This window comes from Microtus oregoni, unplaced genomic scaffold, assembly GCF_018167655.1.
Source record: "Microtus oregoni isolate MIOR12 unplaced genomic scaffold, Mior012 000047F_ref0000412, whole genome shotgun sequence".
In the NCBI taxonomy this organism is placed as follows: Eukaryota; Metazoa; Chordata; class Mammalia; order Rodentia; family Cricetidae; genus Microtus; species Microtus oregoni.
Genome location: NW_024543221.1, coordinates 5613018 through 5626386, shown reverse-complemented (window position 1 = coordinate 5626386; position 13369 = coordinate 5613018). Strand labels below are relative to the sequence as shown.

General features: G+C 41.1%; 1 protein-coding gene across 1 annotated transcript in view; it reads right to left on the bottom strand.

The window, feature by feature from the left end:
• Dnah14 (dynein axonemal heavy chain 14) overlaps positions 1 to 13121 on the bottom strand; it is a 257032-nt gene extending 243911 nt beyond the window's left edge. Inside the window, exons 1-5 of the mRNA XM_041635247.1 lie at positions 13082 to 13121; positions 10701 to 10847; positions 7990 to 8117; positions 5843 to 5995; positions 3251 to 3366 (exon numbers count right to left, since the gene is read on the bottom strand). Of these exons, the coding sequence (XP_041491181.1) occupies positions 3251 to 3366; positions 5843 to 5995; positions 7990 to 8117; positions 10701 to 10847; positions 13082 to 13121 (584 nt within the window). The remainder of the gene's footprint in view (positions 1 to 3250; positions 3367 to 5842; positions 5996 to 7989; positions 8118 to 10700; positions 10848 to 13081) is intronic.
• Positions 13122 to 13369: the final 248 nt, after the last annotated feature.

Sequence of the window (13369 nt, the reverse complement as noted above, 5' to 3'; positions counted from 1 at the left end):
CTCAGGGGACATCATGGGAGAGGGGGTGGAAAGATCATAAGAGCCAGAATACCAGAAGCTGGTGATGGAGGTGGGTCTTGTATCTTATCTGTTGCTTTCATTGGTTAACTAATAAAGAAAACTGCTTGGCCTGATAGGACAGAAAATTAGGTAGGTGGAGTAGACAGAACAGAATGCTGGGAGAAAGAAGCTGAGTCAGGCAGTCACCATGATTCTCCCACTCCAGACAGACGCAGGTTAAGATCTTTCCTGGTAAGCCAGCTCATGGTACTACACAGAATATTAGAAATGGGTTAGATCAATATGTAAGAGCTAGCCAATAAGAGGCTGGAACTAATGGGCCAAGCAGTGTTTAAAAGAATACAATTTCTGTGTAATTATTTTGGGTATAATGCTAGCCGTGCGGGCGGCCGGGTGCCAGGAATGTAGCCTACCGTTCCTCACAACAAGTTGGCTGTGAAACAGTTTCCCATCAAAATGGCTGAATAAGCAAGATCTGAATAATGCAAATATTGATAAACATGGTGATGTAAAAGAATTCTCCCAAGGTCACTCTCCTGGACAAGGAACTACCTAGCACCCGAGGACTGCAGAGAGATGGAGGATTAGCCTCTCCCAAGGACAAGCCCCCTAATTGGTTCTCTGATTAAAAGTGGTCATCTCTGAACCACTTATACACAAACAGAGTGCTCTCCGAGGCTATATTTGGACACTTGTACAGTAAAATGTAACATTAAGAACCAGGGAAGAGGAGAGTTCATTTGAGGAGGATATGAAGGGGTCATAGGGAATGGACTTGGGAGGTGATGCAGAGAGAAAAGGGATATAATTATATTTTAACTAAAATATGTAAAATAAACATAAAAAGTCAAAATTAAAATTTCAACGATAATTTGTATAAAACCTTGTATAATGCTAACTAAAATAAAAAATAGTTATGAAAAACAGATGTGCGTATAACTTAAAAATCTCAGAGGACCTACACAAGGACGACCTGAGAAGTCTACCTGGTGACTGCTCATTGTCCATAATTTCCATATGGGAAACAGATCTAATACCTTTCTGCAAGTCTCCTCAACTTCTCCATTTTAGGCCTTGGTGGGATCTGCTCAGTGCCACGTTGGCAGCCCTCCCTCAGCAGAGAGTGACTCCAAATCAGTCTGTTGTAAGAGACTTCTGTTTGAAATTATCCTGCTTCCTTTTACTTAGCTATTACCTCTGCTTGCCCCACCATATGTAAGTTCTATGGAGCAGACACACACATATCTTTTCCTGTGTGGATTTTTTGCAGAGTCCCTGACCCCTCTGTTCTCATCTTTTCCACGTTCATATCAATTAAAGAGGAAGTAGCAAATGTTGCTCAATAAGCGACACCATCTCTGTGATGAAGCCTTGTACACCTGTCTAAAGTCCCTCAGATCCTTAGTGAAGCTATCACATGAAATTTAACAAGTTAAAGTATTATTCGACTTGAACTGGAGCAGAGCTCTGTGTAAGAGGATATGCCTAGTAATGAGAGGGTTACAGTTGATGTGTATATTTAAATATGTTTAACTTATACATTTAATATGTTACATATTTCTATGTCTGTGAAAAAATATATGTATTTGTAATATATAATTTGTATATGTTCTTTGTCTTTTACAAATAACAGCAGACAACAAGAAAAAGCAAATATTAAAGATAAAGAAAATTATAAACTGGGTGTTGTACAAACATTAAAAGAGCAACAGTGTAGTCCCTGACCCCCTGGCTCCTACAATCCTTTCCCCCATCTTCTTCAGGATTCCCCAAACTCTGCCTAATGTTTGGCTGTGGCTCTGCCATCTGCTTCCATCAGTTGCTGGATGGAGCCTCTCTGATGACAATGGGTTAGGTACCAGTCTGGTCACAGAAGATGATCAAGTTCAGGCTATGTATCCACTATTGTTAGGAACCTTAGCTGGGGTCATCTTGTAGATTCCTGGGGGATTCCCTTGTGCCAGGTTTTTACCTGACCCTGAAATGTCCCCATTTCCAGTAGTCTCTTTAAGTACTCTCCCCTCCATGTTCCTCCCTTCTGACCTGATCATTCCTGTTCCCATCCCCACCTGCTCTCAGTTCACTCGCAGAACGTCTTCTACTTCCCCTTCCCAGGGAGATCTGTGCACCCCCACCCCCACCCCGTATCTTCCTTATTCCTAGTCTCTCTGGGTCTGTGGATTATAGCATAGTTTTAGGAGCCAGAGGAGTCAAGGGCTCCACAAAAAAAAAAAAAAAAAAAAAAAAAAAAAAACCTCACAGAATCAACTAACCTGGGCTCAGAGGGGCTCACAGAGACTGAACTCACAACCAGGGGGCATACATGGGACTGACCCAGGTCCTCTGCATATATGTGACAGTTGTGCAGCTTGGTCTTCTTGTGGGATTCCTAACAGTGGGAGCAGGGGCTGTCTCTGACTCTTTTGTTGCCTTGTGGGACCATATTCCTCATACTGAGTTGCTTTGCACAGCCTTAATTCGGGGGAGGGGGGGGGGTCCTTAGTTTTACTGCAACTTGACACGCCATGTTTTGCTGATTACCATGTGAGGCCTGCTCTTTTCTGAATATGAAATGGAGGAGGAGTAGATGGGGGAAAGAAGGTGGAGGGACTGGGAGGAGAGGAGGGAGGGCAAAAAAAACCAAACAAACAAATTTAATAGAATAATAAAAAGAGCAACAGTGTCCATCCTATTGCACTGAGATGAGTGTGAAGCATCTTACAGCTTGGCAAAAATTTCAAGATAGAATTCAGTAACCTGCCCCAACCAGGGCCTCCACTCTTCTCTGTTTTCCTGTGTAATATTTTCAATCCCCTGCATCTTACACATTCATGTTTACTGTTCCTCATACACCTTAAATCAGAATTATAGAGGCTAATTTATTTGTTCAATATAGTTTTCCAGCATCTAGAATAACTCTTTGCTTTTCTCAGATGCTCAATAGGTATTCATCAATACAAAAGGCATGAAGAAAAAGTAAACCCAATAGAGACTATTCAATTATGGTTGACAATAAAGCATCAGTTTTTGTAACATTTATCCAGAAAAAGACTGAAAAAATTGTCCTTAAATGGTTGAAGTTCCTTAGTCTAAAACACATGTGTGGAACACCCCATCCTGCTCCACATCCCATGAGCGGCAGCATTCTAGTAGGAGCAGATGCCATGGGCAACAGCTCTAACAACACAATCAAACTACCAAGCGTTTGTTTCCTTTGCATCCATCTTACCGGAAGTTGTAAAATATCTTAAATTGCTGCAGTAGATAGAAGTAATGTCTTTCTGAAAGCCAGTCCAGGGTAGAGAGGAGTTCCACGTCTTCCTTGCCGGTGCCTGTTTTAGTGACCTAGAATCACAAAGCATGAGCTGTGGCATCACTTCTATTTTCAAGACACCAAAACTGTATTCACCTTCTACCCCCAGTCTTCATCCACTTCATCTGCCCCCGAATCTGGCTTCCGTGTGCACACTGCCACTACACTGGACACTTGTTCCTGCTTGCTCTCTTGTGTTCCTACAGAATGAACAGGGAAAACTTCTTCTCTATCCAGAGCTATTTTTACTAATAACTTGATAAGCTTTCTGTCTCACAATTTTCATATTTGGTATCAATTGTTCTGGCATGGCTGAGGATGCGGCAATTGTTCTGGCATGGCTGAAGATGCCTGCCTTGCATAGGGAAGTCCTAGGCTTGTGGTCCTGCTCAAGCATACTGTTGAGTTGATTTCAGTTGGATCATTGGGAGAGCAGAAGAAAACAGCTGGTTATTAAACCAATGACCAAACTTTGTTAATCATAACTTTTGGCATCATGATGCTAAGTATATATTGAAAAGATTTCTATATCTTGTCCTGAAGTTTCTAACAAATATGTCAATACATGATTTCTCCATTGAGCCAGAGAGATTTCTCCACTGGCAAAGTGCTTGTCACACAAGCATGAAGACCTGAGTTCAACACCAGAACCCACGTAAAATAATTGGATGTGGTGATGTGCTCCTGTGATCTGGCCCTGGGGAGCTGGAGAGAGGTGGCTCCCTGGGGCTTGCTGGTCAGCCAGGCTACTTACTTGGTGAGCACCAGGCCAATGGGAGACTGTATCCCCTATCGAAAAACACAAGGTGGATGGCTCCTGAAGGGCACCCAAGCTTCACACACACACACACACACACACACACACACACACACACACACACACACAAACACACACACTCGAAATAGGTATTATTCCTATTACGCCAACAAATGCCTGTTTTCTAGTTTTCACTTTTAAAAAGCTATGTAAAATATTAATAAAACATTTAAGAGGTGAAAAACTCCTGCCAGCTGAATCCTTAAATTTGTACGAAAAGGAAGAAAACTTTTATTATTAAATAATTTTCTTCCAAGCTGTTTCTTAAACATTAACTTTTTGACTGAATTTCTCTAAACCACAAAGAGATAAATCATATTTTTCATATGTGCCTAAAATTAGATAAATGAATATAACCATGTGTATATACATGCATATATAAATGAATTTCATGCCCTTCAGGAGACATAGACCATCTTTTTTTTTAAAGCAGCATTAGGCAGGAGAAACCTCCTTTTGAATTGTTGGTCAGAGGAGACCAAGAGACTCTCAAAAAATATAGGCTCTCATGGTTGCCTTGGTCTCCTCCCAAAGGTTGGAGATATGTCCCTATTGCTGAATCCAAGATTCAGGATTTGAGCTGCATCTGACCTGAAAGTCTCCTCCCTGAGGACTAGCTTCCACAGTGCCAGAAGGTGCTCTGCACGCTGTTAAAGGAGAAAGCAATCAATAGTCCTACTGGGCTGGGGCACCTATGAACCCCAACAATGCACCACCTGGTATGATATCCCTCAAGGTGAAGTAGTGTCGTTCATATGATGGTGACAACCAACAGCTCTCTAGTTAGACTTAGGGCCTATTTAACAGGAGAGAAAACATACCTGTACTGGAAACCTAGCCAAATACCTATGACTAGTGAGGCCATGGATCTTAGAACAGGGGCTATGGTAGCCACTTGATTAGATCACACATTTCCCCGCTGCATTCTAAATATTTATCCTGTACCCATAGGCAGGTGTAGCTCTCCTCGCACCTCCAGGAAGCGTCTCTCTGCTTCAGATAGAGAACACTGCAGAAAACCACAGCCGGTCAGAATGCAGGGACCAAGCGACTGGGGGTGCCCCATGCCAATGGATGCATCTACAGCACAACTCCTGCACCAAACCCAAGGCTCACTGTAGAGCCAGAAGACCAGAAAGTCTGCTCAGAGAAGAGTATGGGTCCTATGGATGACAGGGAAGCTACAGCCATGATACTGCAAAAATAGGGCTGCCTAAACAGGACCTGAACAAGGACGTCACCAATGGGATGGGGGAATACTCATCAGGCCTCACCCTAGAAAAAGACCTCTAGGCACCTAACGAGCACTGAGGGAGGGAGAGTTAAAGGATACTATGGAAAACAAGGTCATGAGTTTGAGAGGGAAGGGAAAACATGGGAGGGTTGAAGAGATGGAATATGGGAAGGATCGGACAGAGAGGTGGAAGGGGGAAAAGATATAATTATATTGTAATCATAAATAAGTAAAAATGCCACATTAAAAATAAGTCCTAAGTTGGTTGTTTTTATTCTCCTCTCTTATTATTATTATTATTTTGGCAGGGTCTCATTATATGTGCCGCAGGTTATAACACCCCTGCTTCTTCTGCCCCCCCCCCCCCCCCACTGCTGGGATAGCAAGTGTACTTGACTGAACTGGGTATGATTTTCTGGGGTAATTCATAAAGCTGAGCATATGTATTTTACATTACCTTTGAGACAAATGAAGCGGTGACCATCCAAAATACTTTGCAATTTTTAGCTCTGTGGGCAGAGACTACTTGAAGGTCATACTCATTGAAGATGCCTCTTGTGTTTTCCATAGGAAGGCAGTATACAAATTCACCATCATCTCTCAAAGGTTCCTCACAAGAAGAAGACACTTACTTTGACTAAAGTAATAATTAAATGACTAAACAGGCCCAGTGGGAAGAATGTGAAGACAGAATCAAAATAGGATAGTACTAGTGAGGAAAATTAGCCTCAAACCATGCCTAATTCAAGTTCAATAAGACCAATCTCATAAACCATCCTCCTTAAACATGGTACAGTGACAAGACATTTGGAGATATTATCCACACACTTGCTATGAACTCGATGATGACCCTGAACAAATGTGCCACATTCCATTCTGGATACAGCTAGCTTCTCATCTGCACCAGTCAGAATGGGGTCAGTACTCTACCGGCTATGGCGAGCACTGGTAGTGGGTAGCACACAGCAAGCGGTGAGTGCTTTACATAACTATCTGAGCAATGATGCCTCTGACAACTTTAAAGAGACCGAGGCTCGATGCTTTTAAACATAACTGAGCACATGCAGAAAGCTCATAAACTCATGAAGTAACAAAAGAGGAGCTGAAAGCCACGTACGCCTTTAATTCACACTTGGTGCTCCTACCGTAAGTGCCCAAGTTCCTGTCTCATTGATTTGGAAGTATTGAGAAGCTGAGAAAGTATTGAGCGTCCACTGAGAAAATGTAAAGTATAAATTATAAAGCTGTTTTCTTTTAGTTTTGAAATATGCACTTTTATCAATAAAAAAATTTAAGTCATACAAAAAATTTCAGAGTAGTTTTATTAAAAGAATAATTTCATCATTGGTGATGGTCTCAAAAGCTACTGAATCAAGTGATTAAACTGTTCCAGTTACTGTGGTTTTAGACTTTGGATTCAGTTTTATAGTGTTTCCACTGGTAGCTGTTTGCTTTCTTGTTTGGGCTCCAATTATAACCTGTACTAATAAACCTTTTTTTTTTTAAAAAAAAAAAACACCTAAATCCCCAAATCAGAGGAAATGAGCTAACTTGAGTGACTGGCAGAGCCACAAGCTTCATTGTAGCTTTTTGGCCAATTATGTCATTTTTGTTCTAATTCTATTTTCTAAGGTTATTAGAAACTTAGTGTAAATAGAGTTATCAAGTCTTTTTTTATACAAATCAAGCACAATTCACTGAAAGATCCAAAGCACTCATGCACAGCTAGGGTTTCGTTTTGCACTTTTAAACACTTGGACCACAATCTACCTGATGCTATAGCGTGTTCCTCTTCCATTTGACCTTCACAGCTCTCTAGAGTCATTCAGAGAGGGTAGAAACTTGCTCAAGACGAGCTAGTGGGTGACCGAGATTCAAAAGTGCACGAAATCGATTTATGAGTGAACTCCCAGTCACCTTATGCTGACTACGAACGATGATTTTTAGTCCTCAGAGTAACCATCTAGAGCAGGAATTGGCAAACCCTGGCCTGGGCCAGGTATCTGCTTTTATAAAATAAAGGTTTATGGACAAACAGTCATTTGTTGTGTTCTGTGCACCAACAGTCTGTGCACAGGGGCAGGATGAGTGCTTCCTTGCAACAGAGCTCATATGACCTACAGAGACTAAAATACTTCTTATACGACCCCAGGATTTGGAGCAGTGATTCTTAACTATATAGCGGTTTACTGAGAAAACAGGCAATTAGCCCCACATTCACAGTTTCTTATTCCGTTGGTCTAGTGTGAAGGTGAGAACATGAATTTCTGCTAAGTTTCTTAGATAAGTTCCTCTTACTTCTTTTTTTAAACTCACAGAGTGACATACACAGAGTTTGAGGCAGATGGGGCACTTCCTGTGAACTCACTTAGAAGAGGAAGAGATGGGGAACAGACAAGAGATGTACTATAGACAAAACTGTCACGCTTATCTCTATTTAAGTAGGGGAAATAAATTATGCTGAGATGCTTTTATATTTACCAACAATTATTGTAATGCATTATTAATTAGCTTTGATGTGATATCTACAATGAGTTAATAAAGGTCAAGATAGATTCAAAATTTAATTTCTAATAGTTGAAATTGCATGGGATAGGATCTCACCTTCAGACTGCACTTCTGAAGGGCAATCTTAGGACGGTATTTCAAACTATGTGGAAATACTGGAGTTTTCCATCGGAGCTTTTCTCTTAGCCTAATAATATGTTTTATGGCATCAAGCTCTTCTGGTTCTGGTGGGAAAAGGTTTTTAAAGTTTAATGGAAGTGCAAGTATAGGTATCATTTAGTAATAATGTATACTACTACAAATATCTCATTTAGTGATAATGTATACTACTACAAATATCTCATTTAGTGATAATGTATACTACTACAAATATCTCATTTAGTGATAATGTAGACTACTACAAATATCTCATTTAGTGATAATGTAGACTACTACAAATATCTCATTTAGTGATAATGTAGACTACTACAAATATCTCATTTAGTAATAATGTAGACTACTACAAATATCTCATTTAGTAATAATGTAGACTACTACAAATATCTCATTTAGTAATAATGTAGACTACTACAAATATCTCATTTAGTAATAATGTAGACTACTACAAATATCTCATTTAGTAATAATGTAGACCACTACAAATATCTCATTTAGTAATAATGTAGACTACTACAAATATCTCTATAAGTAGCAAAGTGAAATGGTAAGTCAGAGAAGTGAACACTGCGCAACTAAAGAAGAATCTGTAGCATTAAACTAAGCTTTAACAGAGGCTCAGAAGGATACCACACCTTGCACATACATGTGCACATGCACCTGTTCGCACACTTGTGCACCCCCACATGAGCACGCACATACATGTACCACAAACACGTAACAAGGAAGGTGGAAATAACTACATAGAAACATGAGACTCTCCTAGTGGTCTATGGGAGAGGTCTTTAGGAATAAGGTATATAGTGTCCGAACTTACTTAGCTCTTATTTTGCTTGAAAAGCTTTCCAACACTGAATTGTATTTGTAGATAAGAAGATCATAAGTAAACTATGAATAGTGTCAAGCAAGAAAGGCAGGTGTCACAAAGGGTTTAACTACATGATCAGAGATTATAAACCACAGGAAATACTAGAACAAGGCCAGTCAAAGCCTTTCTTAATTGAGGCATAGGAGGCTCAGAAGCAAAGCATCGGAGGAAGTGATGTGGGTTGGAGGCATTCTTCCTCAGGACAGACACTTCCCAAACTCCTTGCAAACCATATTTCTTGATCTCTTTGCTGGCAGTTAATAATTTCATGCTTCTTGACACAATCTACGTGTTTTGTTTTTGCTTCTATTTTCCATGCTATGCAGACTACCCCTTAATCTTCATTTTATAGTTTTTTAGTTTTTAAATTAAGTTTCAAAGTGTACATATTTATAGAGAACAACATGATAGTTCAGTACATATATGTGACATATCAGACATGCCATTTTCATAACCATTCATCACCAGTCCCCTCTCCTAAAACACTTCTCAGCGTTGGGAACCTTCAAACTCCTCTGTAGCTCTTTAGAAAATGTCAAGTCTTGTGACTCACACTCCCTCCATTTCCCTCCTCTGTGCTGTTCTTTACCACGACTGGATGTTAACTTCCACCAGTTTTTCCAATGCTTTGCTTATTTAAATCTCCCTGCCGACTAGTGATGCGTGGCAGTCTCCACACACTGGTTTACATGTTATACCTTTTGCTGTGACTATTCAGATAGCTGCCCTTTTGTTACCTGGCAGATGGCCCTTGAGGTTTTGTGTTTTGAAAGCACACAAGACGTGCCAGCAATCCGAAAGTGTTATTCTGTATCTCAGGCCTACCAGAAGTCATGCATGGCATCTGAACAAAATAATCTCTTTCCTAAGAATCACATGGAACTTGCGCTATTTTATAAAACAGCACGAGAATTGAGATGAAAACTCTTCAATGTTTCCTCAAAGCCAGGAAAAGAGACTAGAATAAATCTGCTAGCGAGATAAACTCTGACACAATGCACTAACCACCCAGAAGAAGACAGTCGATCAGTGGATGCTGAATACTGATGCGGCTTTTCTGCTGAGATACTGAGAACCCTGGATGTTCCCGTGTGAATAGGGGTTCTGATGATAAACCCACCTCTGGGTCGTGGTGTTCCAGTAAGAAACAGGAAAGTTTCCTTTATACAATTCATGATATTAAAATAGTGATTTCAAATATAAAGAAAGTATCGAAACATTCATGGGGGGAAACGTTTCAACTATTTGGGCACTCAATCTTTGTATCAGACAAAGATATAAATCTCAGATCTAATCAGTGCAGACCTGTAATCCCAGAGTTTGAGGCAGGAGGATCTTGATTTCAAAGCCAGGCTGAACTACATAGTGAGTCTTTGTTTAAGAAAACTAAAGGCTGCCAACACAGAGAGGCGGGAGAGCACTTGCCTAGCCTGTGCACGGCCCTGCATCAACACCCGCAAGCCCCCACCCACACATACACAACATACAAGTTTCACTAGAAACATAAAACAAAGCTATAACTTGTCTTGCATGGATTGCCAAAACTAAAATCTGAGAATATCTTCAGTAAGAACATAATCATTGACTACATTGTCAATTTTAATGCTATTGTAAATTTCAAAAATAATTTAAAAATTGGCAGTTTTTAAAGGTACCAAACATGCAATACTCAGCCAGACATTTTCTCTTCCATAAAGTCAGTGTCCAACATAAGGACAGAAACCACGAGAAAGCTTGCCAGCGTGTGTGGCTTCCTTCAAACCGGCGCAAGTCTGCAGCATACCTGTCCTGTCATATGATCCAAGCCGGGCTTTCTCCCCTTTTGTCTTAGTACAAGTTTGTTCCTTTTTGACTTTTGATTTCCTTTTCTTGGGGACAATTAATTCTGAAGCCACTGCATGTTGTTGATCAAACCTTTCTTCAAGGTAATCTGCGAGGAAAACCATTATGAACCGAGTATCTACTGTGAACTCTAATAATACCACAGTAACTTCACAGACCGCACAGTATACCCAGCTATTATATGAGGAGCACATGCTGAGCCAAGGGACCTGGGTTCACAGGAATGCGGGTCACTATTCTGCGTTTTCCTTTGTAAGTTGCATGCCTACCTTTTCTTCTGGACCTTTGAAACAAGGAGGTAAAGCATGGGAGGGCTATAAATAGCCACTGGCCTCGCCTAGAGGGGGCCCTTAGTTAACCAGGCTGCCATTAGGCCTCTTGGGAAAGAGGTTAATGACAGTGGTGACTTTTCTAATGACCTCATCCTTTCCATCTTCCACACTCCACCTATTGTCACAGTGAGAAGCACAGACACTTCTAAGTTGGCTAGCATCACTAAAGCCTTGGCTAAGGTGAATGTTGGTTGCTCTGTTTGATCATTTTATTAATAGAGCACATCTTTGGAGTAGGAACGGATGTTCACGGGAGATAAATCTTTTAATTAACTTTCACTTGGGACTGAGCACAGAATATATTTAAATATGAATGCAGAAGAGTAAAAAGGGCACTGCTCATATTTCTATGATTTCCTTAACTGGTGGGTTACATGTAGAAGACTGGGAAAATTACTGACAATAGGGCTCTTCAGAAGCAATTTCATTTGTTCTCTCATATTTAACAAAAACATATGCAGCAAAAGCTCTGAGCTACAATATAGTCCGGGGCAAAATACCGTAACTACAAGCAAAACAGAAGAGTGCAGATGAGATCAGTCCGTGTCCTCCTGTGCCATGCAGCCCTTGGGCCCACTTCGGGGGACTTGTCTGCTCGGAGGAGACTCAGAAGTTCACCCTTTCCAAGTAATCAAATGTTGAGAGGTGGTGAGGTTTTGAATTTTGGAGGAGGATGAGGAGCTAAGGAGGAGGAACCACGAGACAGTAGACACTTCACTTGACTGATGGACAAGGGAAGGCTGTTTTTCCGGGATGGTCAGAGGAGACAGAGTTGTACGCTGCAGCTACTCCCTAAGGACGCTCTCTCACACGGCAGCTGCTTATAGTCTTATGCTCCATATCGCCCAGATTGGAAAGTGGGTTTGTTTTCCTTATCACTCCCCACTCACCACTTCCAAAACAATTTGTACCCTTTAAGAATAAAAATAAAATCCTACTCCTTTGAAGTTCCTGGATTTTGCTACATCATACACTCCAACGTTTCACTGACTCCAATTGCTTGGTCACTCAGCTAATTTGTAGCTTTGGCCCCACAGAAGGCCACCTTCTCCATTTCAGTGTTCCTAAGCCGAGACCTGTTTGATGCTCTGTCCTTCTGTTACATCTCAGATCTCCCCAAATTTCTACAACTCAACCAATAAAATTCTACTCCTTTGACGTTCCTGGATTTTGCTACATCATACACTCCAATGTTTCACTGACTCCAATTGCTTGGTCACTCAGCTAATTTGTAGCTTTGGCTCCACAGAAGGCTGCCTTCTCCATTTCAGTGTTCCTAAGCCGAGACCTGTTTGATGCTATGTTCTTCTGTTACATCCCAGATCTCCCCAAATTTCTACAACTCAACCACTAACATTTTGGTGTGGGAGGTCCTTTTGTCTATGTGTTGCTTTTATTGGTTAATGAATAAAGAAAACTGACTTGGCCTATAGCATGGGAGAAGGAAGGCAGAGTGAGGGAGAAACCATGGAGCCGCTGGAGACAGATGATGGGAATTTTACCCGGTAAGCTACAGACTCATGGCAATACACAGATTAATAGAAATGGCTTAAATTAAGATGTAAGAGTTAGCCAATAAGAAGCTAGAACTAATGAGCCAAGCAGTGATTTAAATAATAAAGTTTCTGTGTGATTATTTCGGGGTTAAGTGGCCAGGAACAAATTAGTGGCCTCCATACAACAGCATTTAAGCAACTATAGGTCACATCTACAACACAAAAGGAATGGTGTTTGTGTGTTTATTTTACAGATTACCTGCAAGAACTACAATTCAACAGTATGTAGTTGCTCCATGTGTGACTATTGTGCATTATACTGTGTGCCATCATCTGCTCTCTGTTCTTTCACCTTGCTCTGCACCGTCCCCAACACGGCTACCCGTCCCCCCCCCTCACCAGTATGTCCACTCCTTTGTCCACACCCTTACAGTCCATCACCCTCAGTTTCCACCTTTCTCTTCAGCCATGTCAGCTAATGTCCCTACACGTACCCTTGCCAATGTCGTAAACTGTCTCGTCACATCGCCACATCTCAGTGCTGTTAGGTAAAGCTTCTTGGCAAAGCGGGTTTGGCAAGGGCAGACACTCATTGTAATGAACCTTACATACACGGGCCCTGAACACAAGCCATGGATTCTATTGCTGCTTCGTCAACTTGTTCTTCCTCTTGCCAGCTAATTTTTCTCCATGCTCCTCAAACTTGGAAACAGACTCCATCTTCCAGCCTCCATTTTTCCATTCTACCTTTGCTTCTTGGCTAACGAGAGTGCTGGGTTTTG